The 25678-nt window shown below is 39.2% G+C and overlaps 1 protein-coding gene across 2 annotated transcripts in view; it reads left to right on the forward strand.

Moving 5' to 3' along the window:
• The window catches only part of LOC120781462 (putative nuclease HARBI1), a 52609-nt gene extending 28063 nt beyond the window's left edge, over positions 1-24546 (forward strand). The window contains exons 5-6 of one of the 2 annotated variants that reach the window (XM_040113681.1): positions 22850-23031; positions 23970-24546. In XM_040113681.1, the coding sequence (XP_039969615.1) occupies positions 22850-23031; positions 23970-24044 (257 nt within the window). In that variant the 3' untranslated portion in view covers positions 24045-24546. The remainder of the gene's footprint in view (positions 1-22849; positions 23032-23969) is intronic. The other variant, XM_040113682.1, reaches the window with a different exon arrangement.
• The last annotated feature ends 1132 nt before the right edge of the window (positions 24547-25678 follow it).

The following is a 25678-nucleotide window of genomic DNA, read 5'->3' on the forward strand; positions in this document are numbered from 1 at the left end:
ATTCTTTTACAACTTTCAAAACGCACAAGTCTTGGTTATTCTCTGTATCTCCACCTAAGAACACAACGCATAGTTCAACCAATTCGAGGTAATCGTCTCTAACCCTAGAACCATAACGTCATTCTATACTACGTTAAGACCAACTATGCGTAAATTTTACGCAGAAATGAGAATCCGCCTAATATAACCCGATTTTGAGCCATTTTGCAGTCTAAATTGATAATTCTTATCAAACAATTTATTTTTAAAATAAAGTATAAGATTTTAAAAGAAAATTCAGTTCATTTTATTAAAGAAAAGAGAAGGAATAGATTAAATTTCATTAACACAGTTTTTACAAACTTTAATTTGATGTTCACCACAAATTGCTGATGATTTGCATACAGAGCAATATGTTGTAGTAAATCGTCTTTTTGTGTAGTGGCAAAATGTGCAGTATTTCCTTTTCGCCTTTTGCGGAGAAGCTTTTTGACTAACTATTGAACCTATTGGGTTGTTAGTTTTTATTATTTCATTTATTTTTTCTTTTAATTTTGTAGGCAACCGTGCATTTAGCAATCGTTCCTCTTGCCACGGTTGTGTGAGTTCTTCATGAAGTTTAAGTACAAACTTTGACCTACTCATAGGCTTAAGACCGTTTCGTGTTACATTGTGACTATATAAAACGTAGGCATTAACTGAAGAAATATTTAACATATTGTAAAAGAAACAAAGTGGCCACCGTTTCGTCTTTCTGTTGCAGCAAATATTTTGAGTCATCTGATCAAAAGTGTCAACTGCGCCTTTTGTCGAATTATATGTGAGTATAATTTCAGGTTTTTTTGTGGTTGGGTCTAGCGCTCCATTAATATGCATCGTTGAAAGTAATAGTACATTCCTATTTTGTTTTGGCTAGAATGACACTAAAGTCATATTCTCATTGTAAACGAATCGGGATGAGCCACACTGCCGTGACTTAGTGTCAAGTAATTCCGGTGGTATTTCAGCTTTATTTTTACGTAGTGTGCCAACAATTGTCATACTGTAGGGATTACTTAACAGTTTTGTTGCCAAAGGATGCTCGTAAACCAGTTGTCCATTGTTATATTCCGGTTACTTCCATGCAAAGGTTTCGTCAGTCCTTCAACAAAGTAATTGGCTAGTTGTTTTCCTTGTGTATTAGTAGACTTTCCGAGATACGGCTCTGCGTTAATAACGTATTTTGTAGCGACATCGCAGACCATTACAATTTTTATTCCGAATTTATTTGGTTTGTTCGGAATATACATCCTAAATGGGCATCTACCTCGAAAACCAACAAGTTGCTCATCGATGGTTACATAGGAACCAGGCTTAAAATTCTTTGTACAACTATCAACAAAAATATCCCAAATTTCAGAAATTGGCGCAAATGAAGACTTTTTTCTTCCGCTCTTCTCTTGTAGTCATATCGTCGAAACGAAGTGAGTTTAGAAGAAACTCGAATCTATGTCTACTCATTGTCGCTCTATATCGATCGCCCGAATAAGAAGTGTCAAACAAGATATCAGTTGATAGATGGTTGCTCTTCAAAACAGCAGACAAATACAGCAAACCCAACAAGGCTTTCAATTCCATAAGACTTGTATTTGAAACCGTGGCATTTCTTGATTGATATTTATTTCTTAGTTGAGAAATTTTGGCATTTGTATGGTATAAAACAATATTCAATATCTCGTCACTAATAAACAGTTTAAATGCATCGCTTGGTTCCATGGCTTCTTTGGCGTTACCCGATGGTCCTGTAAATATTTAGTGTAGATGTACGAAAGTGTACTTCTCTCATTATTATTTTATTACCTGGCCGAATGTATATAATATTTCGTGCTGCGCATTTACCGTATTCACGTTTTATTGGAAAATTATTCCAAATGTGACCGTTTTTGCCCAAAATTTGACTATTTTCCCCAATTTCCGCAAGTTGGTTATCCAACTCTTGTTCCAAATTTGGCAATGTTAAAGTTTTACGTTTTATTTTTGTCTGCTTATTCCCTCCAATGCTGTTGCTGTTTTTCTTTTTCAGACCAGACAACTTCTAGTTCTTTTTCTAGCTCTGCTTCATCAATTGGATCAGGAAAATAGCTCATATCGGCCAAACTATCATCGCTATCGAAATCTTCATTTTCCTCTTCTCCATCTCCACTGATATCACTAAAATCTTCATCATGCAGAATAACCTCTATATCGTCATCATCAAATTTTTGTTTTGAAAAAGACGGTTTTCCAGCTGCCATTTCGTCAGTGAAAACAAGCCTACATAAAATTTGCACAACAGTTGTATACTTTTATTACGAATAATTATTCCACTTATTACCAACAATGCGTAAATTTTACGTATTCGATTTTTTCGCTTTTTACCAACAATGCGTAAATTTTACGCATAGACTTGTGCTGCACTTGCTCTCAAACCTTCAAATGACCACATTTGCTGGGTTTTCTCATTCCTGCATATATAAAACTAATTGCTACAAGCATTGCCGGCGCTGGGTACCGTTACGTCATGGCACACTTGTGCAAACACAATTTGAAAATTGTATATGCGTAAAATTTACGCATATTATGGTTCTAGGGCTAATAAAAGGTTTTGTCCAGTTCAGTCTTATAATAACTTAACAAAGATGTAATGTTTGTCACAGCGATGTGTGCTTTAACGAAATTCAAAGGTGGTTCAATTTTATCGGTGGTAATATTTTTCCAATTATCTCTTAACTTTTTGAAAATTGGAATATCTGGGCTACTTGCAATTTGCTAAAGCAAAACAGCTTTAAGGACCAACTCATAAATTTGATGGCGACAAGCAAAAAGCAGCAATTCCCTGTCTAAAGTCTGCTCCAATATATCACAAGCTCCACTGAAACGGCCAGTATTTGAAGCTATTGTATCGCAGCACATTATCTGTACTTTTTAATGGAGGTCCCAGTCAAAGAGTGCAGTTGAAATGGCTTTAGCTTGATGTTTTCCAGAAGAACTTTTTAATTTTAGTACTGCAGGAAGCTGTTCTCAATTGTCAAATGAGGCAATAATTGGCAAGCGTTCCTCTTTTGAACTTCGTACATCCAATCCAGGTAATAGTTTTCCATCCCAATGGACTACGTCAGGCAAACTATTCCGGAAGTCAGTTCTTATTGCTTCTGCCCTGGATTTTCTCGCCTAAGTACGAATTCGCTGAATCGAAGATTTGTTAATAGGAAAACCATCGCTGTTCAGACCAAACGCTTCTACAACCGCATGGAGAATGTAAACTGAGTCCCTTATGCTTAATTGGCATCGATCTAAAGCTGATACCAGTTTAGGAGTTATGAAACTTTTCGTGCCTGTTTTAGAACTTTTTTCAGGGCAAGAAATCTGAGTACTAAATTCAGAATTCGAAATCTGCTCCTCATCCAAATTCTAATGACATTGCAAGCTATCTATCGAAAAAGTAAAGAAGTAAACAGTCGATAACTCTCTTTGTTTTACTTTTATTTCCTCTTCTTCCAATCGTCTTTGCCTAACTCGTTCTTCTTTCTCCGCCAATTTTTTGTCAATTCCACCTAAGCATGATAGTCGACCTGGCTCTCTCTGTTTCCTTAAAAATTTTTTGTCTTCCTCTAGGCGTAGGCATCAGCATGTGCAATATCAAGCAAGTTATCAAGCTCTGATACAAAGTTGTTTTCACGGTTCTTGAACGCCATCTAAGTTTTCTTACAGTTGTTTTGCAACTACCTCCAAACATGATATAAATCAACAAGTTTCTTCACGCAGTTAGGAAATGCCTTCGTAGGAATTCTGTTTTTTCCCAAAATATAATGCACTCTCTTATAACAAGATTGGCACTTTCACTAACAGCCAACTTGACTTCACGAATGTTGTAAAATAAAACGGTGAGTACTTGTCCGATAAGGTAAATACTTTGTTTATCACTTCGTAAGTCCACAGACATCTTCACACAATAAACAACAACGCATTAATAATGTTAGAAATCACGTATGAGATGACAATTGAAACTCGCAGTAACAGGTCGCAAAGTTTTTAGAAGGTGTGTGCAAAAATATATCGAAATTGGAATTTAAGGAATACCCTAATGTTTAAATGTATACTCGATACATTGCGTTAAATTAAATAAAAATGTCCGTTTTATTTTGTATATGTTTCGATTTTCAACAAGTTTATTTAAGTTTTATTAAGTTTAATTTATTATGCATATAAACTCATTAAAAATTATATCGATGGGCGAGGCGGCGATACTCCAATTCCGGAAACGACGGAGTGTATATAAAGTTGATAGTCGAACTGTATGTAGCGAATTGCTGGAACGAATGGTATAGCTTTCCGGTTGTCCATTCCTTTTGTGAGTTGAGTTGCGTACGAGTGTGGTGTGTTGTAATGTCATCAGCTGTGGGGAATTAAGCTGTCGCATTAGGATGCGCTAGTTTTACCGAGTAGAGGGGGTGGATGCTTAACTCATTTAAACATCCTGGGCCCCCTAGGCGAATATTTTGCCTAGTTTTATATATACTATATAATTTGATGCATATAATTCAGCTTACTCTTGGTGGAGTATCCGAGGCCGCAGAATATTAACCGTAAGAAGCGATTTTGGTTTTAATAGCCAATTGTATTTTGTGTAAATATTTGTGCTTAAGGTAATAATTGATTTTGCGTGCTTTGACGACTTATTGTATTATTATACCAAAAAAGTTCTTTGCTTTTATGAATTTTGTTAGCTGCTTACAATTTATTATTTATCGGTTTGGCATACCGGTAGTTTATTATATGCCTTGTCTGTATTATCGGCAATGTTTGGACTTTATTTATTCTCGGCTTATAAAGGATAGTAACTCCACGCCTGGCCAGATATGGCCAAAATGGGTACTATTTAGCCCTGGAGTTAGGACTGTGACAATAGAGGGATCTTGCGAGAGAATACCCGTGAATGGAGAACGGCTTCGATTCGTGGAGTAGAGAATTCTTCATAATTAATTTGATGCTTTGTACAGCTGATTCCCATAACCCACCCATATGTGGAGCGCTTTGATAGATGTGCTGAAAGCGACCTTTGCTTTGTAAGCTTAGGTACGTCAATGTATCGCATTGGGAGTATGTGATCATTTAACTTCCTTTTTGATTTTATTTATATTTGAAATTTTAAGCCTCTATGGGGCAATATTGCATAAAATCTGTCGATTTTTCGACTTTTGGAGAAAATTTTGTTGTATTTTATGTTTTAGTGCATATGCACTTATTTGACGTTTAGTAGCGCGCCACATAACTTCAGATTTTTTGAATCAGGATATTTTATCATTTTTGGCGAAAGCCATCCTGCGGGGCCGAAAGGTTACGAACATATATTTGTGTTTTTATATGAGGTTGTCAGAGGAAATCTAACCTTGCTTCTTCTACATTTATCTGGGGTATTTGAAAAATGTGGCTCTAGTGGTTGTCGTGGAGGATGGAGTCATGTGTAGAAGTTCACGCAAGTGAGGAAAGTTCTCTGATCGCCATTCACTTGGGAGTGGCCAGAAACGATTCTTTTACACATGGCTCAAGCAGCTCACTACTTCCGGTCTTTGACCAAGTATCCTCCGGGTAGCCTAAGAACATCCGTTCGAAGGCGAGCTAAAGTGAGAAGGCGAAACATTCCCTACAAGGGTTGTGCGCTGGGTTTGGGACCCGCCACGTAAAAAACACCCCCAGTGAAGAGCTACAACCAGCCTCGGATGAGAGACCCCCCTTTTGATGACGACCATGGCAAACGAAATAAGGACTACGAATTGAGGGCATGCACCTGGAATGACCGGTCCCTTAATTGGGAAGGTGCCGCTGCCCAGCTGGTTGATGTCCTCGTAAAGACAAAGGCTGACATCACCGCCGTCCAAGAAATGCGATGGACGGGACAAGGACAGAGACGAGTAGGTCCTTGTGACATTTACTACAGTGGCCATATAAAGGAGCGCAAGTTTGGTGTTGGATTCGTGGTGGGAGAAAGACTCTGTCGCCGAGTACTATCATTCACTGCGGTGAATGAACGTCTAGCCACAATCCGCATCAAAGCGAGGTTTGCGCCCACGCCCCGACGGAAGAGAAGGACGATGTGACCAAAGATGCCTTCTATGAGCGCTTGGAGCGCGCTTAGAAGAGCTGCCCCCGCCACGATGTCAAAATCGTGCTTGGCGACTTTAACGCCAGGGTAGGCAAAGAAGGTATATTTGGCACTACGGTCGGTAAATTCAGCCTCCACGACGAAACATCCCCAAATGGGTTGAGGCTGATTGACTTCGCTGGGGCCCGAAATATGGTTATCTGTAGTACTAGATTCCAGCATAAGAAGATTCATCAAGCTACCTGGCTGTCTCCGGATCGAAAAACTACCAACCAGATCGGTAGAGGCTGAAATGCGTGAGTACGAAGAGGTTGATAAGCTGGCCGACAGGGGTAATGCTCGAAAATTCTACGAAAAAATGCGGCGGCTTACGGAAGGTTTCAAGACCGGAGCGTATTCCTGTAGAGCCCCCAAAGGTGATCTAGTCACTGATGCCCAAAGCATACTTAAATTATGGAGGGAACACTTCTCCAGCCTGCTGAATGGCAGTGAACGCACAACACCAGGAGAAGTTGAACCCGATTCCCCAATCGATGACGATGGAGCAGACGTTCCATTACCCGACCATGAAGAAGTTCGAATAGCAATTGCCCGCCTGAAGAACAACAAAGCGGCAGGAGCCGACGGATTGCCGGCCGAGCTATTCAAACACGGCGGCGTAGAACTGATAAGGAGCATGCATCAGCTTCTTTGTAAAATATGGTCGGACGAAAGCATGCCCAACGATTGGAATTTAAGTGTGCTATGCCCAATCCATAAAAAAGGAGACCCCACAATCTGCGTGGGATTAGCCTCCTCAACATCGCATATAAGGTTCTATCGAGCGTACTGTGTGAAAGATTAAAGCCCACCGTCAACAAACTGATTGGACCTTATCAGTGTGGCTTTAGACGTGCGCCAAATCTTGGAAAAGACCCGTGAAAGGAGAATCGACACACACCACCTCTTCGTCGATTTCAAAGCTGCTTTCGACAGCACGAAAAGGAGCTGCCTTTATGCCGCGTTGTCTGAATTTGGTATCCCCGCAAAACTAATACGGCTATGTAAACTGACGTTGAGTAACACCAAAAGATATCATTTGAGTTTGACTACTATGTAAAAATAGGACATTTGAAAACGAAAACAATAGCTCTTAGTTTACATTTTGTGAATCACTGTTTAAAGTATTTTGCAGAATTGTTCAAATTTGTTTAGTGTATTTGAATTTCAATTTTACAAGGAACATACAGTAAAATTGTAAGATTAATGATAATTAAACGGTCAGTTTTTTAAATTTAAAGGACCCGAAATATTATATAAATGCAGTCTGCCTTAAGACACAATTACTCTTCTTCTTCTTAATTGGCGCAGACACCGCTTACGCGATTATAGCCGAGTTAACAACAGCGCGCCAGTCGTTTCTTCTTTTCGCTACGTGGCGCCAATTGGATATTCCAAGTGTAGCCAGGTCCTTCTCCACTTGGTCCTTCCAACTAAGTGGAGGCCTTCCTCTTCCTCTGCTTCCCCCGGCGGGTACTGCGTCGAATACTTTCAGAGCTGGAGTGTTTTCATCCATCCGGACAACATGACCTAGCCAGCGTAGTCGCTGTCTTTTAATTCGCTGAACTATGCCAATGTCATCGTACATCTCGTACAGCTCATCGTTCCATCGAATGCGATATTCGCCGTGGCCAACGCGCAAAGGACCATAAATCTTTCGCAGAACTTTTCTCTCGAACACTCGCAACGTCGACTCATCAGTTGTTGACATCGTCCAAGCCTCTGCACCATATAGCAGGACGGGAATTATGAGTGACTTATTGAGTTTGGTTTTTGTTTGTCGAGAGAGGACTTTGCTTCTCAATTGCCTACTCATTCCGAAGTAGCACCTGTTGGCAAGAGTTATCCTGCGTTGGATTTCTAGGCTGACATTGTTGGTGGTGTTTACGCTGGTTCCAAGATAGACGAAATTATCTACGACTTCAAAGTTATGACTGTCAACAGTGACGTGAGAGCCAAGTCGCGAGTGCGACGACTGTTTGTTTGATGACAGGAGATATTTCGTTTTGCCGTCGTTCACTGCCAAACCCATTTTCTGTGATCATTTTCTTCCTTGTCCAGCTTGGAGGAAGCAGAACTAACGGCGCGGGTGTTGAGGCCGATGATATCAATATCGTCGGCATACGCCAGCAGCTGTACACTCTTATAGAAGATGGTACCTTCTCTGTTTAGTTCTGCAGCTCAAATTATTTTCTCCAGAAGCAGGTTGAAGAAGTCGAACGATAGGGAGTCGCCTTGTCTGAAACCTCGTTTGGTATCGAACGGCTCGGAGAGGTGCTTCCCGATTCTGACGGAGCTTTTGGTGTTGCTCAACGTCAGTTTATACAGCCGTATTAGTTTTGCGGGGATACCAAATTCAGACATCGCGGCATAAAGGCAGCTCCTTTTCGTGCTGTCGAAAGCACCTTTGAAATCGACGAAGAGGTGGTGTGTGTCGATTCTCCTTTCACGGGTCTTTTCCAAGATTTGGCGCATGGTGAATATCTGGTCGGTTGTTGATTTTCCGGGTCTAAAGCCACACTGATAAGGTCCAATCAGTTTGTTGACGGTGGGCTTTAATCTTTCACACAATACGCTCGATAGAACCTTATAGGCGATGTTGAGGAGGCTAAACCCACGGTAGTTGGTGCAGATTGTGGGGAATCCCTTTTTGTGGATTGGGCATAGCACACTTAAATTCCAATCGTTGAGCATGCTTTCGTCCGACCATATTTTACAAAGAAGCTGATGCATGCACCCTATCAGTTCTTCTCCGCCGTGTTTGAATAGCTCGGCCGGCAATCCGTCGGCCCCTGCCGCTTTGTTGTTTTTCAGGCGGGCAATTGCTATTCGAACTTCTTCATGGTCGGGTAATGGAACGTCTGCGCCATCGTCATCGATTGGAGAATCGGGTTCGCCTTCTCCTGGCGTGTACTTCCCTCTATAATTTTAGTATGCTTTGGGCATCGATCACTGGGTGACCTTTGGGGGTTCTACAAGAGTATGCTCCGGTCTTGAAACCTTGTGTTAGGCGCCGCATCTTTTCGTCGAATTTTCGAGCATTACCCCTGGCGGCCAGCTTGTCAAGCTCTTCATACTCACGCATTTCGGCCTCTTTCGTTTTCTGTATGCAAATGCGTCTCGCTTCCTTATTCAGTTCTCGGAACCTATCCCATTCGGCACGTGTTGTGGTCGATCATAACGTTGCGAGGTAGGCAGTCTGTTTCCTCTCCGCTGCGACACGGCACTCTTCGTCGTCTTTTGCATTTTCCGAAAACCAATGGTTTTCCGGAGACAGCCAGGTGGAATGATGCATTTTCTTATGCTGAAATCTAGTACTACGGATAACCATATTTCGAGCTCCGGCGAAGTCGATCAGCCTCGATCCATTTGGGGATGTTTCGTCGTGGAGGCTGAATTTATCGTTCGTAGTGCCAAAGATACCTTCCTTGCCCACCCTGTCGTTAAAGTCGCCAAGCACGATTTTGATATCGTGGCGCGGGCAGCTCTCATAGGTGCGCTCCAAGCTCTCGTAGAAGCCATCTTTGGTCATATCGTCCTTTTCTTCCGACGGGGCGTGTGCGCAAATCAGCGATATATTGAAGAACTTTTCTTTGATTCGGATTGCGGCTAGACGTTCATCCACCGGTGTGAATGATAGTACTCGGCGACGGAGTCTCTCTCCCACCACGAGTCCCACACAAAATTTGTGCTCCTGTATATGGCCACTGTAGTAATTGCCACAAGGACCTACTCGCCGGAGTCCAGCGACCAACCAGCTGGACAGCGGCACCTTCCCAATTAAGGGACCGGATATTCCAGGTGCATGCCCTCAATTCGTAGTCCTGATTTCGTTTGCCATGATGAAGATCAAAAGGGGGGTCACTCATTCGACGCTTGTTGTTATTTTTCATTGGGGGTGTTTTTTACGTATCGGGTCCCAAACCCAGTGCATAACCCTGCGAAACATCCCTCACTCTCACTTTAGCTCGCCTTCAAACGGATGTTCCTCGGCTACCAAGAAAATACTTGGTCTACTGAGCGCACTATTTAAGCATGCAAAGAAGAAAATAGCGGCAACTCGGACTGACGCGTGGCACGACTTGGCGTATATTTTGTCGAGATCTTGAACTGTTCGCTTTCTACTACAACAAGTGTTATCGCTTCGCCTATGGGCTCTTCAAAAGTTCTAAGAAAATCCGACGTTTGGAGTCAAATTTTGTTCAGCGATGAGACCCATTTTTAGCTCAATGTGTATTTAGACAAGCAAACTTGCCACATTCAGACGGAGGGTAACCTGAAGTGATTAAAGAGCTGCAACTTCGTCCAGAAAAAACAACATTGGTCCATATTTCTTCAAAAATAAAGCCCTTGAAAACATAACGGTCAATGGCAATCGTAACCGACTATTTGATGCCTGAAATTGAATTGATCTCGGCGACATTTGGTTTCAACAAGATGGCGCAACTTCCCACATCGCATCAATCAATGGATTTATTGAGAGAAAACTTCGGTGAGCATATAATTTCAATTTTTGGAAGGGTCGATTGGCCAGAAAGATCTTGCCATATCACACCTTTAAATTTGTTTCTTCTGGGGATATGTAAAATCTATGGGGACAATATTGGAGAGAAACCAGACTGCCTCCCTTGCGATGTTACAATCGACCAGAACATATGCGCGATGGAATAGATACCGAGAGTTGGAGAGAGAAGCGAAACGCATTTTCGGACAAAAAAAGAGTGAGTTCGAAGAGGTGAACAAGTTTGACGACAGAAGTAATGCTCGAAATTTCAAAGAAAAGATGCAGCGACTAACAAAAAGTTTGAAGAGCGGAATACAGTCAAACCTGGATAAGCGAGAGTTCAAGGGAGCACAATCTCATTCTCGCTTATAGAGGTTTCTCGCTAACACGAATGCGATAAAATAACAATGTTATTTAGTTCCACGCAATAGAATAGGCACAATATTGACATGAAAACAATACGAAAACAATGGTAGGAAGTTCCACGAAAGTTAAGAATGAGCCAAAAAATAGCAGATGTTAAATTTTGTAATTTGTTTTATCATTTGTTACTGTAAGTGTGTATCTTTTATATATGTATGTATTCCTATTGTAACTACAGTTCCTCCTAAATAATATACATAAATAAATAAAGCTGTGACTGTCACTTATAGAGGTATGGATCAGTAGCATTCTCACTCACGGAGGTTCATGAGGGAAAAACGACTCTCTCTTACAGAGGATTCTGTTTCTCGCTAATAGAGGTTTTGGTAGCTTAAAATGACGGGTCCTGGCTATAACTCTCACTTATAGAGTTTTCTTACTAATCCAGTTCTCACTTACTCAGGTTTGACTGTATACTGAAATTATGGAGGCAACACTTTCCCAGCAAAGTGTCGGGGGTCGATGGATTGCCGGCCGAGCTATTCAAACACGGCTGTGAAGAACTGTTAAGGAGGATACATCAGCTTCTTTGTTGAAGATATTGTAACGAAAGCATGCCCGACGATTGGAATTTAAGTGTGCTCTGCCTAATCAACAAAAAAGGAGACCCCACAATCTGTGCCAACTACAGTGGGATAAAGCCCATCGTCAGCAAACGGATTGGACCTTATCAGTGTGGCTTTAGACATGGAAAATTACAGATATTCACCATACACCAAATCTTCGAAAATACCCTTGATAAGAGAATCGCCATACACCAACTTTTCGTAGATTTCCAAGCTGCTTTTGACAGGACGAAAAAGGTCAGCTTTTATTTCGCTATGTCTGAAATTGTTGGTGTTGGTGTCTCAAGACTAATATAGCTGTGTAAACTGACGTTGAGCAAGATCAAAGGGAAGGACGAAGGTTTCAGGCAATGCGACTCGCTCTACTCGTGGAGTAAATAATTCCATCTGCAGATCTGAATAGAGCAGATACAATCTTCTAAAATAATGGACAACTGCTGGCGTACGCCGATGACTTTGATATTATTGACCATACTTACCGCGCCTTTAGAAGCCAAAGAAGCGAAGCAAATGGGTCTGGTAATAAACGAAGTCAGAAAAGATGACGTATCTCTTATCATCAAACAAACAGTCATCGCACTCGCGAATAGGTTCCCACGTCATTGTTGACAGTCATAACTTCGAAGTCGTAGATAATTCTGTCTATCTTGTAACCAGCATTAACGTCCTCGAAATCGTAAAATAAACCTTCCCAACAAGTGCTACTTCGGACTGAGCAGATAGTTAAGAAGTATAGTCCTAGTGCTCTCTCGGCGTACAAAGACCAAATTCTACGGCTTACTCACCATCCTCATCTTGCCGATACGAATTTTCGAGAGAAAGAACATAGTTCAGTGAACTAAAAGACTGCGACTAAGCTGGTTAGGTTAGATGATATGGATTTGGACAATATGTGGTTCCAACAGGACGGCCGCTCAAGCCGAAATGGCCCAGTCAATAAGCAGTCTCATTCCTGCTATTTGATTGATAAACTTCGTACGAATATCGAAACGTTAGAAAACCGTCGAAAGTTGGGTTCAGCGCCGAAACTTCTGCAAACGTGCCCGTGGTGGTCATGCAAAAATGCATCGAATGTGCTTTTACACGAGTTAAGAATTTCATTGATATCCCAGACCGTTTAGGTAGGTAAGAGTGCAGCCCTGTTATCTTTCGGGCTAAATTAGCACTAGCTGTGCCATTTTGATACACTCGTCGTAGACCTTTTTATTATTTCTGAAACGTTTCATCTTCTGGTTTTGATGAAGCTAGTAATGTCCGATATGCATTTTGTAGCCAACCATTCAAGGTTTGGTGCTTGATGGATTCCAAGTGTTCTCTGTTGGATCTGCGATAGGGCTGGGCGTTCACATAGAAAGTGGAAAATTGTTTCCTTATTCTCTATTATTTCGCAGCCTCGGCAGATGTCGCTGTAAGGCACACCAATTTTAGACGCATGTTCTCCAAACGGCCAGTGCCCAGTTATGGTATCAGTTTGTCTGTATATATTTTTCCTGGACCTATTTAATATGGCGCTAGTTCTTTTCTTGTCATATGTTGGTAATAACTGTTTAGTTATATTGCATTTTGTTATATTTTTCCATCTGTTATTTGCACCGGGATCAAATTGTATAGTCAGCTCTCTTCTGACGGAACCTAGCGGACTTGGTATTAGCTGTGCCTGCTTTGTTTTATTTAAAAAAAATTTTGTAGGGCTCTTATCGAAAATCCCGTTACTTTCGTGTAATACTCTTTTCTGTCCAAGAGCCGAAAGATGATGGGAAAATAAAAGAGTGCCTTCGAGCTATTGGTTACAATATTCAATTTTAAAGAAGAATCTTCATTACTGGCGTAGAAACCGCTTACGCGGTTATAGCCGAGTTAACAACAGCGCGCCAGTCGTTTCTTTTTTTCGAAAGGTGGCCCCAATTGAAGATTCCAAGCGACGACAGATCCTTCTCCACCTGGTCTTTCTAACGAGGTGGAGGTTTTCCTTTTCTTCGTCGTATACTTTAAGAGCAGGAGTGGTTTCGTCCATTCGGACAACATGACCTAGCCAGAGTGGCCGCTGTCTTTTAATTCGTGGAACTGTGACAATGTTGTCGTATATCTCAGAGAGCTCATCGTTCCATCGAGTGCGTTATTCACCGTGGCCAACGCGCAAAGGACCATAAGTCTTTCCCAGAACTTTTACTTCAAAAACTCGCAACGTCGACTCATCAGATGTTGTCATCGTCCATGCCTCTGCACCATATAGCAGGACGGGAATTATGTGTGATTTATAAAGTTTTGTTTTTGTAAGACGAAAGGGGACTTTGCTTCTCAATTGCCTACTTAGTCCGAGTAGCACCTGTTGGCAAGAGATATCCTGCCTTGGATTTCAATGCTGACAGTGTTGTTGGTGTTGATGCTAGTCCCAGGATAGACGAAATTATCTACAACTTCGAAGTTATGACTGTCAATACTGACGTGGGTGCCTACTTGCGAGTGCGATGACTGTGTGTTTGATGACAGGATGTATCTTCTCGGCTTAGTTCTGCAGCTCGAATTATTTTCTCCAGAAGAAGGTTGAAGAAGTCACACGAAAGGGAGTCGCCTTGTTTGAAACCTCGTTTGGTATCGAACGGCATGGAGACGTCCTTCGCGATCCTGGCGGAACACAGGACTTAAAAAAAAACGCTGAACAAATGGTTTCTTGCGGCAAAATCAATTTATTTTATTCAAAATATTCGCCCTCTGCTTCAATACAGCTTTTTGCACGGTCCAAAAGCATGGCGAACGAGTGTTTTCGCTCGTTGGCCGATAAGGCGGCCAGTATGCCGGTGCAAGCCTTTTGAATGGCCTCTACGTCTGCATAACTCTCTCATTTCTTGGGCAAATGCATTTTTCCGAAAAGGAAGAAATCGCACGGTGCCATATCAGGTGGAGTGGTTAATGGTTAAAATGTGATTTTTTGTCAATAATCGGTCAGATCGGACTTTGAATATTTTGAGCCATAAAAGCGTCAAACTGGGCTATTAATTCTAACAAGCCTAAATAGTTTCCATTCTGAGGTGAACCAACATTTTCGTCACTACGCCTAAATGCAAGACCTCGTTCTGCTAAAAACTTTATTACTGCAATTATTTGTCTTAAGAGTGGCCTCCCATATTTTTGCTCAGTCTCAATTTGGCTCACAAGTTGAGAATCAACACGCGTATTCTTGTTTCTGAGGTTTAACAGCGAAATTTTTGGCTTGTCTATGCGGAGTGCTTTCTTCATGCCTTGTCAACAAATTGTGCGAATTCCTCCAGTCATCTAATCTGTTATTCGTAAACCGTCGTAATGATCTATCTAAATTCGTAACTTTGCAAACAAAACAGAAAAGCCATCCCTTGGTTTTCGAATAACACAACCAGTCTCTGACGTGAGTTTTATTCGTTATTTTATGTTTATAGATGAAAAATGACTTATGGCAGAATCGTGGATTATTTTCGTTTACGTAAATTTTCTTTGAATACAAAAAATCTCCATTCATATGTTGCAGTATCAATGTACTCGAAATTTCTACAAAAATATTTAAAAACATAAATAATTTGTTTGGAAATTTTAAACAATAATAAAAGCTAATACCAAATTAAAAACGCTCAATTAATTTTCGCGCAAAAACTTTCCTCCGAACATCTGAAGAGGGTATCAGCTGTTTCTGTCGCACGGCAAACCAACTGTCTACGCAGAGTTGTAGGTGGCCAGGGACACTACATTATCTGCACGTACAGTCGGTAAAGCAGTTGGTAAGGCAGTTTCTTTTACTTAACGTAACCACAATTCAATAAGATCGTGGTGGACATACAAACTCCCCCTCCCGGTGGGGGTACATAATGTATCCAAATAGGTACATATGTTGCATTAAGGAAATAGAAACGTTGAAAAATGAATTGAAAAACGAAAATGCGTCACTTAAACTTCAAAATGAAAACTTAAAGAAACCGCTAACGAAATAAACAAATGAAACGTCTTCTTCTCCATCAAAATCGACCTTTGCAGCAGAAACAAACGAAGAAGAGCTTGAAAAAGAAACAAATTGGCTATTAACAAAAAAAAAGTAGAGTAAGAAACAGATTCTTCACCGGATGTAAAACTAAAGTCTCCGATTCCGGATGGAACAGCAGAAGGTAAAATAGATACAAAAGTAAGTCATCGCCCTCCGCCAATTGTAATATCGAAAAATTTTAACCAACCCTTCATGCGTTCCTTGATTAACGCAGATGTAAAACAAGTAAGGAAGGGCTAAGTTCGGGTGTCACCGAATACTCAAGTTACAGCTTGCACGGGCGGACGAACGGACAGGCGAACGGATGGACAGACAGACGAACGGACAGACAGACATCCGGATTTCAACTCTACTCGTCACCCTGATCTCTTTGGTATATATAACTCTATATCTGATTCTTTTAGTTTTAGGATTTACAAACAACCGTTATGTGAACAAAACTGTAATACTCTCCTTAGCAACTTCGTTGCGAGAGTATAAAAATCTTACACACTCAAGCTCACTGGCCCAAGTTCCTGTAAAATAAATCATTCAGATAGTTTCGACTATAGAATACTTACAAGGAAATTAAACGACCAGAAAATTCCTTGGTACTCGTACGAAGACAAGCAATCGCGTGATATACGCGTAATGGTAAAAAACTTTCATCACTCATGTGAGCCTGAAAGTGTTGTCACGGAACTTCAAAAGCAACTTAGTTACGAAAGTCTTAAACAAACTTCAATAAAAACCAGAAATTCCGTTAAATATGTTTATTGTATGCTTTGAATTTACAAGGAACATTAAGAAAATTTACGAAGTCAAACATATTCTAAATTCTGTCGTTAAACTCGAGCCCATCAAGCCATCGAATCTTGTGCCGCAGTGTAAATGCTGTCAGGCGTTCGTTCACACTAGAAACTATTGTGCACAAAACCTGCCGAACTAACGTCAAAATGCTGTAACTTTAGTCAAAATCACCCCGCGAACTATAGGGGATGTGTAGTGGCAAAGCAACTTCAAAAAATTAAAAACGCGACTGAGAAAAATAAAGAGCATAAATATGAACCAAAACGCTTAAGTATAACCATCATCAATCTGGAAAGCCCTCATTTGCCAGCATAACTAAAGACGCTAATAAAGTTCAACAAAATATGTCTGAAAATCAAACAAATACGAATGCCACTGGTGATATTACCGGTAATTTTTCGTTAATTCTCATCAAGATTAATAAGCTTGAAGAGTAAAATGACTTACCCACGAACATCTTACCAAACTAAACCAGAGCGACAGCATAACGAAAATAAGGCGCAAAATGAAACCGATGAAAATTATGACCTGGAATGCAAATGGCTTGCTCAAATGTAGTAAAGAATTAGAGACATTACTCTATGTTGAAAAAATTGACATTTGTCTTATATCAGAAACACATTTTACAAATGAGACTTTCGTTAGATTCAAAAATTACAGGACGTATTGCTCGAACCACCCAAATAAGAATGCGAGAGGGGGAGTGCCATAATTATCAGAGATCCCCAGTACGAAGAAATTAATATAAATGTCCCAGAATTCCAAACCACGATCATATCAGTTGAATCTGGTTTCGGAAAAATAAGCATTACCGCAATATATAGCCCACCTAGACACAATATCAAAATGGACTTGTACACAGAACTTATATTAAAATACCATGGGAAATTCATCGTGGGTAGTGATTTTAACGCAAAACACTCCCTATGGGGTTCAAGAGTTGCGAAACCGAAGGGGAGAGAGCTATTTAAAGCTGTTACGGCCACTGGATGCGACTTCATGTCTAGTGGCAAACCGACTTACTGGCCTTCTGACACAAGGTATTTGCCTGAGTTGATCGACATTTTCATCCCTCGACAAATATCCAAGACCTTCATTACTATCGAAAATGGATAGGACTTAAATTCGGACCACTCGCCAGTGCATCTAATCTTAAATGGCCATCTAAAAGAAATCGACATACCGCCTTATCATTCTAATAGACATACGAATTGGGAATATTTCAAAGTTATGCTCGACAAAAATATTGATTTTTAAGTAAATATAACAACTCAAGATATGAGAAGATGAAGTTCATGCATTTACGAAAGCTATTCAGTAATTGGCTTGGAAATGTACTCCTGTTCCTAAACAAAAAAACTTTTATACTAAATATCCATCAGACATTTGAGATCTCATAAATAAAAAGAGAAAACTACGCAAAAAATGGCAAATCGCGCGATTTCTCCAATATAAAAAAGAACTGAACAATTTAACTAAGATTCTCAGCACTAAAATAAAGCTATTTACAAATCAAAATATTTCTAATTACAGAAATTACAGAATTAACGCCTAACAAATATACAGATTATTTCCTTTGGAAAGCTGTAAAAAATGCTAGGAAACCAATATTGTCGAATGCACCTTTCAGAAAGCCAAATGGATCCTGGGCCAAAAGCGACGAAGAAAAAGCGGAAGATTTCAGAGAAACTCATTACAACATTTAGTCCTCTTCTGTTCCAGGGAACTTTACCGCAGCTGGAAGGACCGCAATGCGTAAAAGTAATCCAACCAGCAACAATTAAAGAAGTGGAAAGTATAATTAAAAGTAGATTTAAACCAAGAAAAGCTCCCGTCTTCGACTTGGTGACAGCTGATGTACTAAAAAATCTAAGCGAAAAGCATTAGAAAAACTTACATCGATAATAACGCTTGCTTAAACCTCAGATACGTTCCATTGTCATGGGAGGTATCTGAAATCATTATGGTACAAAAATCCGAAAGAAACGCACAGGAAGCATCATCATATCACCCAATCTCACTGTTGCTTATTTTGTCCAAACTACTTGAAGTTGTAATTACATATAAGAAGTCTTCAGAAGATAATTGAAGAAAAGGGCCTTATACCAATTCATCAATTTGGATTTAGATCGCAACATTCCACAATCGATCAAGTTCATCGAATAACAGATATAATTGAGGATGCAATGGAAAAAAAGCAAAGTTGCACAGCTTTTTTCTTGACGTATCCCAGGCGTTCGATAGAGTATGGCACATGGCTTACTACATAAAATACGACTTCCCTTTCCACAGCATCTAACTGAACCACTTGCCTCTTACCTGAGCAATCGCTATTTCAGAATCAAGCAGGACAATCATATACTATGTTACAGCCAATAAAAACAGGTATACCCCAAGAAAGTGTCCTGGGACCTTATACATTTTGTTTACTAGCGATATGCCTACGCCACCAAATAGCACAATCGCCACATTTACAGATGGTACCTGCATCATTACTACTGGTAAAAATGAAGTAGAGTCGTCGAGCAGAATGCAGTCTTCAATCAACCTAATTATAGAATGGACACAAAAATGGAACATTACTCTCAACGAGTTGAAGTCTATACAAATAAACTTCACTAACAAAACTGCTACGTATATCCCCTTATATATTACGAATGAAGTAATTCCGTATTCCACCTCGGCGAAATATCTTGGTTTAACGCTGGATACAAAGTTAAAGTGGAAGGAGCATATACAAAGAAAAGTTGCAGAACTGAAACTAAATTACAACAAAATAAATTGGTTAATCGCCAAGACATCCCCCCTAACAACCTCAAATAAAATTTTAGTCTACAGTCAAACGTTAAAGCCCATTTGGACAAACGGAATTCAACTATGGGGACGCGCTGCACCGTTATACATCGAAATGGTGCAAAGATTCCAAAATAAAGTTCTGCGAAAAATTGTAAATGCCCCGTGGTACATACGGAATTCAGATCTACATCGTGATCTTCACATAAAAATGATCCGGGAAGTCATTCGCGAAACGCCAGCGAAACATGTCACAAGGCTGTAAAACCACGTAAACGCTGAAGCCCGACAACTTAGAGAGACTAGAAATAGCAGGCACAGATTGAAAAGAACAACGTTTCATGATCTTCTAAGCAAATAACAAAGATTATAATATTTAGTTTATAATACAAAGTTTAGTTTTTGAAAAAAGCTTTTCAATAGAGCTTATAAATTATGAAAAATATTGCTTGTTAGTACATTTGTCACTAAATACATAGTTGCAATTCAAATGAAATGTAAAACCATATGTTGTTACGTTTTAATAAAAAAAAAAGAATGAAAATAAATATGTGGCAGTTCGCTGCTTCCTTTTTCAACCAAATAATCTCTATCAACGTTGCTCGGCCATTCACCAATATCGTTGGAGTATATTTTACTTTCGTTTGGTTTTTGACCTGAAACTGTAGTGACATTAGAATCAAGTAATAATATGCCGTCGACTACTTTTTGGTTAGACCACGACGACTGTAGGTCGAGAGGATTGGCTATGCTTTTAACTTCTCTTTGCCTAGAACATGATATACATACCTAAATTAAGAGGAATTGTTGTCTCTTCAACTACAGGATCATTTATAGAAAATGTAGCTTCATCAGAAACGTTAGTAGTACAACTATTATTTGTACAATGAGATGCAAATTCTGAATTTTCTGATTTACTTTCTGTAAATTCAGCAGCATCGTTCTAAACATTAAAATACTCGATCAGCTTACGTGTTTTTGATAGAACAGCTTCGATCTTTTTTTCCTTTTCATCCTATACAACTAGCTCGATCGATGACAATATCAAGGAATTCCCCTATTAGTTTTGCAGAGCTACCAACATACGTGTAGTGCAGTGCAAGTAGTACAGCACATAACTTGTGGTGCGGTCAGCGTTCAATTTTATAAATGTCGTAGGTACAATTTGAAATTATTGTTGTAGATTTTGATACCAACGTTCTTTAAAGTAATTTAAAAATAGTTTAAAATCCAAAATATCCAAATGTGAATACCTTAAACACTTATTATATAAAAAAAATATTCAACGAAATTATATGTCGACATAAAATGTGTAATTTTTAATTGAATAACTTTTTGTTTATAATATAAATAGTTCATTTTCAAATTACCCGCCTTTTACTTGAGACTCTGAAACACCTTGCTCATAAGGCTGGGCTGAACTAAAAAGTTTTGCCCTGTTAAGAGGTAAGCGTCACAAGAATATCGCTAAATAATTATTTTTGATAAAAATATTGTAAAAATTTAATAATTATACTTATTTTCTTTTGACGACCATGAAGCATACAAAATCTAGTGACATTCGATAATGATTTTCTTTTCATGTAATTTTATGAAAATACTTATTTAATTAATAACAAGTAAGGAAGGGCTAAGTTCGGGTGTCACCGAACATTTTATACTCTCGCATGATAAAGTGATAATCGAGATTTCATTATACGTCATTTACATATTTTTCAAATACCGTATTTTTCTAAAGTTTTATTCCGCTATCATCATTGGTTCCTAATGTACTATATATTATACAGAGAAGGCATCAGATGGAATTCAAAATAGCGTTATATTGGAAGAAGGCGTGGTTGTGAACCGATTTCACCTATATTTCGTACATGTCATCAGGATGTTAAGAATATATTATATACCGAATTTCATTGAAATCGGTCTAGTAGTTCCTGAGATATGGTTTTTGGTCCATAAGTGGGCGAGGCCACGCCCATTTTCAATTTAAAAAAAGCCTGTGTGCAGCTTCCTTCTGCAATTTCTTCTGTGAAATTTAGTGTTTCTGACGTTTTTTGTTAGTCCGTTAACGCACTTTTAGTGATTTTCAACATAACCTTTGTATGGGAGGTGGGCGTGGTTATTATCCGATTTCTTCCATTTTTGAACTGTATATGGAAATGCCTGAAGAAAACGACTCTGTAGAGTTTGGTTGACATAGCTATAGTAGTTTCCGAGATATGTACAAAAAACTTACTAGGGAGCGGGGCCACGCCCACTTTTCCAAAAAACTTATGTCCAAATATGCCCCTCCCTAATGCGATCCTTTGTGCCAAATTTCACTTTAATATCTTTATTTATGGCTCAGTTATGACACTTTATAGGTTTTCGGTTTCCGCCATTTTGTGGGCGTGGCAGTTGGCCGACTTTGCCTCTCTTCGAACCTAACCTTCTTATGGAGACAAGGAATACGTGTACCAAGTTTCATCACGATATCTCAATTTTTACTCAAGTTACAGCTTGCACGGACAGACGGACGGACGGACAGACAGACATCCGGATTTCGACTCTACTCGTCACCCTGATCACTTTGGTATATATAACCCTATATCTGATTCTTTTAGTTTTAGGACTTACAAACAACCGTTATGTGAACAAAACTATAATACTCTCCTTAGCAACATTGTTGCGAGAGTATAAAAATTCACAATAGCGGTATTCGGCAGAAATTAAACTTTATTTTGCCATAAAAATTAATGGATATTAATAATAAACAAGTAAGGAAGGGCTAAGTTCGGGTATCACCGAACATTTTATACTCTCGCATGATAAAGTGATAATCGAGATTTCATTATACGTCATTTACATATTTTTCAAATACCGTATTTGTGTAAAGTTTTATTCCGCTATCGTCATTGGTTCCTAATGTATATACTCGTATTATACAGAAAAGGCATCAGATGGAATTCAAAATAGCGTTATATTGGAAGAAGGCGTGGTTGTGAACCGATTTCACCCATATTTCGTACATGTCATCAGGGTGTTAAGAAAATATTATATACCGAATTTCATTGAAATCGGTATAGTAGTTCCTGAGATATGGTTTTTGGTCCATAAGTGAGCGAGGCCACGCCCATTTTCAATTTAAAAAAAGCCTGGGTGCAGCTTCCTTCTACAATTTCTTCCGTGAAATTTAGTGTTTCTGACGTTTTTTGTTAGTCGGTTAACGCACTTTTAGTGATTTTCAACATAACCTTTGTATGGGAAGTGGGCGTGGTTACTATCCGATTTCTTCCATTTTTGAACTGTATATGGAAATGCCTGAAGAAAACGACTCTGTAGAGTTTGGTTGACATAGCTATAGTAGTTTCCGAGATACGTACAAAAAACTTAGTAGGGGGCGGGGCCACGCCCACTTTTCCAAAAAACTTATGTCCAAATATGCCACTGCCTATTGCGATCCCTTGTGCCAAATTTCACTTTAATATCTTTATTTATGGCTTAGTTATGACACTTTATAGGTTTTCGGTTTCCGCCATTTTGTGGGAGTGGCTGTAGACCGATTTTGCCTTTTTTCGAACTTAACCTGCTTATGGAGCCAAGGAATACGTGTACCAAGTTTCATCATGATATCTCAATTTTTACTCAAGTTACAGCTTGCACGGACGGATGGACGGACAGCACAAATTTTAATAAAGACTACAAAACAATTGAAAGTGCGAAGCGAACAGGGGCACCAACGGATGCTATTCCAACTCCAAAAGCATGGTACTTTGAAGAGATGATGTTCATCAAAGACCAAATGGCCATAGCGGCAACTGATGGTACAGAGGTAAGTACAGTACTGATTTTTTTTTTTTTTTAAATTTTTTTATTTGATTTTGAATTTTACATACATACATGAGTGGCATTTTAAATTACTACTGCAGACTGTAATTATTTTGCCATGAAACTGAACCAGCGGGCGAGTTGAAATATTTTGTGAAATCACCTCTGATATTCTTCGCATCAACAGGAGAGTTACCTCTGATTGATCTTTGAAGTTGCAAAGTAATTTGTTGCTCATTTCGCCAAGAACCATCTTCGAAAGTGCCATTGTTTGTATTCTCATAGTCCACATCACCTCTTCGTATATAAAACGCCTGGTTTCTGTTTGACAAGTAATTGTGTAAATGACAACAACACATTACAATTTTACGACAGTTCTCAGGATGAGATTTAATTGGTTTTTGGAATATTTTAAATCTTTTTGTCAAAATTCCAAAGGCATTTTTGACAATTCGTCGAGCTCGAGATAATCTATAGTTAAAAATGCGTTTCTCGTTGGTTAATTGAGCACGATTATATGGCTTCATGAAATTTTAATGTAGCTGAAAAGCTGCATCTCCAATCAACACATATCCTACTTTTTTTCAATGGAAGCTAATCTTCTCGGATGTGGAAAGTTTAGTTGATTCTCTGAAAGCTTTCTCCAGAATACAGTGTTCTTCATAACTCCACCATCTGATACTCGTCCATTGGCACCAATCATCATGAATTGATAATTTGCATTGACAATGGCCATGAGTACAATACTGAAAGTGCCTTTGTAATTGTAATAGTATGATCCAGAGTTGGCTGGCTTTTCTATCAGTATATGCTTTCAATGCCAATGCAGTTGGGGTAATTCCACTGTTCTTCAAAATCATTAGCAATTTCTTTCCACACGTCTGCAGTTTTGGTACCTGCAAATTAAACACATTTTTCTATTTAAACTGTTTTTTTTTCCAGACTGAAAGTGAAGAATGTAGAGTATCGGAATCAGAAGAAGTCCCGACTTGCTCTTCAACGTCAAAAAAAAGTTAGGAGAATAGAACTGAAGAGCTGGTGGGCTTGGCTTTAGAATATTTTAAAAAGCCCGAAACTGAAGCAGTCATAATTGTCAAAGGATGGGCTTTGGAATTGAACAGATTAGCAGCAGATCAGAAGAGATTTGCAGAAAAAATGATTAATGACACTCTGTTTGAAGCTGAGAATGGAAGTTTGACTAAACATGGAGTGCATTTTCTTACTTCCAATAATTCATTTGTTCAAGAAAATCGTCAGGCGCATTATTCATATGATGTGTTGCAACCAACGCCGTTATCTTCAAACAGCATATCACCGAGTCCAACATATGGTCATGAAACACAAGTAAACATGTCGACAGTGCCTTACCAAATTGAGCGCATCATCCCACCAGAAGAAGACGTCCCCAATACTGAACTTCAAGCAGAAGCAGCTACAGTAGGCGAATATTTGCAACACTTTTCATCATTCAAGCAATTTTTTCTTAAATATTTTTTTAAGTACTGAATTATTGAGTTGATTTTACTGAATTATTGAATTTATTGTATTGAATTGTTACATTTATGAAAAAAAAGTTGATTTAAATTGTTAAAAGCATTTGTTTATCTTTTAAACTTCTTACCTGTATATTTCCTTTAAGGCTTCAGTGATAGATTCGCATGTTTCCAGGATAATGTTCGACAACGTACAAGAAGCAATAGCACATGTAAACTTTAAATCTTCTTAATCCATTCCAGACGCTAAATATCTTAATGTAATTGAAAGCCTTTGATATGGCGGAATGGCCTTGCGCATTACAGTATCTTGTTTTTGAATTTTAGGTCTTATCAGCTCCAATAAGTGATTAAAAACTGAATCATCCATTAGCATGAAATTTTTAAAATCTTCAGGTTCTGTGTCACGAAGATGGCGCAGTAAATGCTCATTTGTAAAACGATTTCTCAGCATGTACTACCCCTTTGACCAGCGCTTTCGTCGTTTCTTTTTCAGAGTTTTCATTTCACACGCAGCCAAAGTAATGGTGAGAAAAGCTAAATCTTTATTGGACATCATTGTTTTGATTTGGAGAAACAATCACAAAATATTTTCAAACTCTTGTAAAATTTATAAACTTCCGCGAAAACAGGCAACCTACCCATGCAACAAACAGTCTCACACTAAAACATCGTATTGACAGAGCTCGTATTGAAGCAATATTGAAATATTGATCGTCTACGGGCTACTTAAGTTTAAATTGCTCGAAGAGGGTGCAAGACGTAACAGTGAAAAATCCGTTAATTTCGAATCGCACCAGGCGTTAGTTGCGAGAGCGAAGTTCTAAAAAAACTCTAACGGGAGCATCAAAGTCGGCAGCGACATCAACAGTAGCGCAGAACTTCAATCGTCAAGAAACAGCGAACAAAAAAGACAACGAGGAAGATGTTAAAACTGCGGAAGATTTGAGCATGAAGCAACCTGAAGATAAGAAGTTCCCTCAGCGGGTTTTAAAATTAAATAAAGCCCTGTATGGTTTGAAAAAAAGCGGACGTGAGTGGAATATGAAGCTTGATGATGTACTGAAGTCATTCGGGTTACACCGTGCATCAGTGATCCCTGTGTTTACACAAGAAATGTTATTGGAAACTATATTATAATGACGGTATATGTTACCA

This window comes from Bactrocera tryoni, unplaced genomic scaffold, assembly GCF_016617805.1.
Source record: "Bactrocera tryoni isolate S06 unplaced genomic scaffold, CSIRO_BtryS06_freeze2 scaffold_7, whole genome shotgun sequence".
NCBI classification, from domain to species: Eukaryota; Metazoa; Arthropoda; class Insecta; order Diptera; family Tephritidae; genus Bactrocera; species Bactrocera tryoni.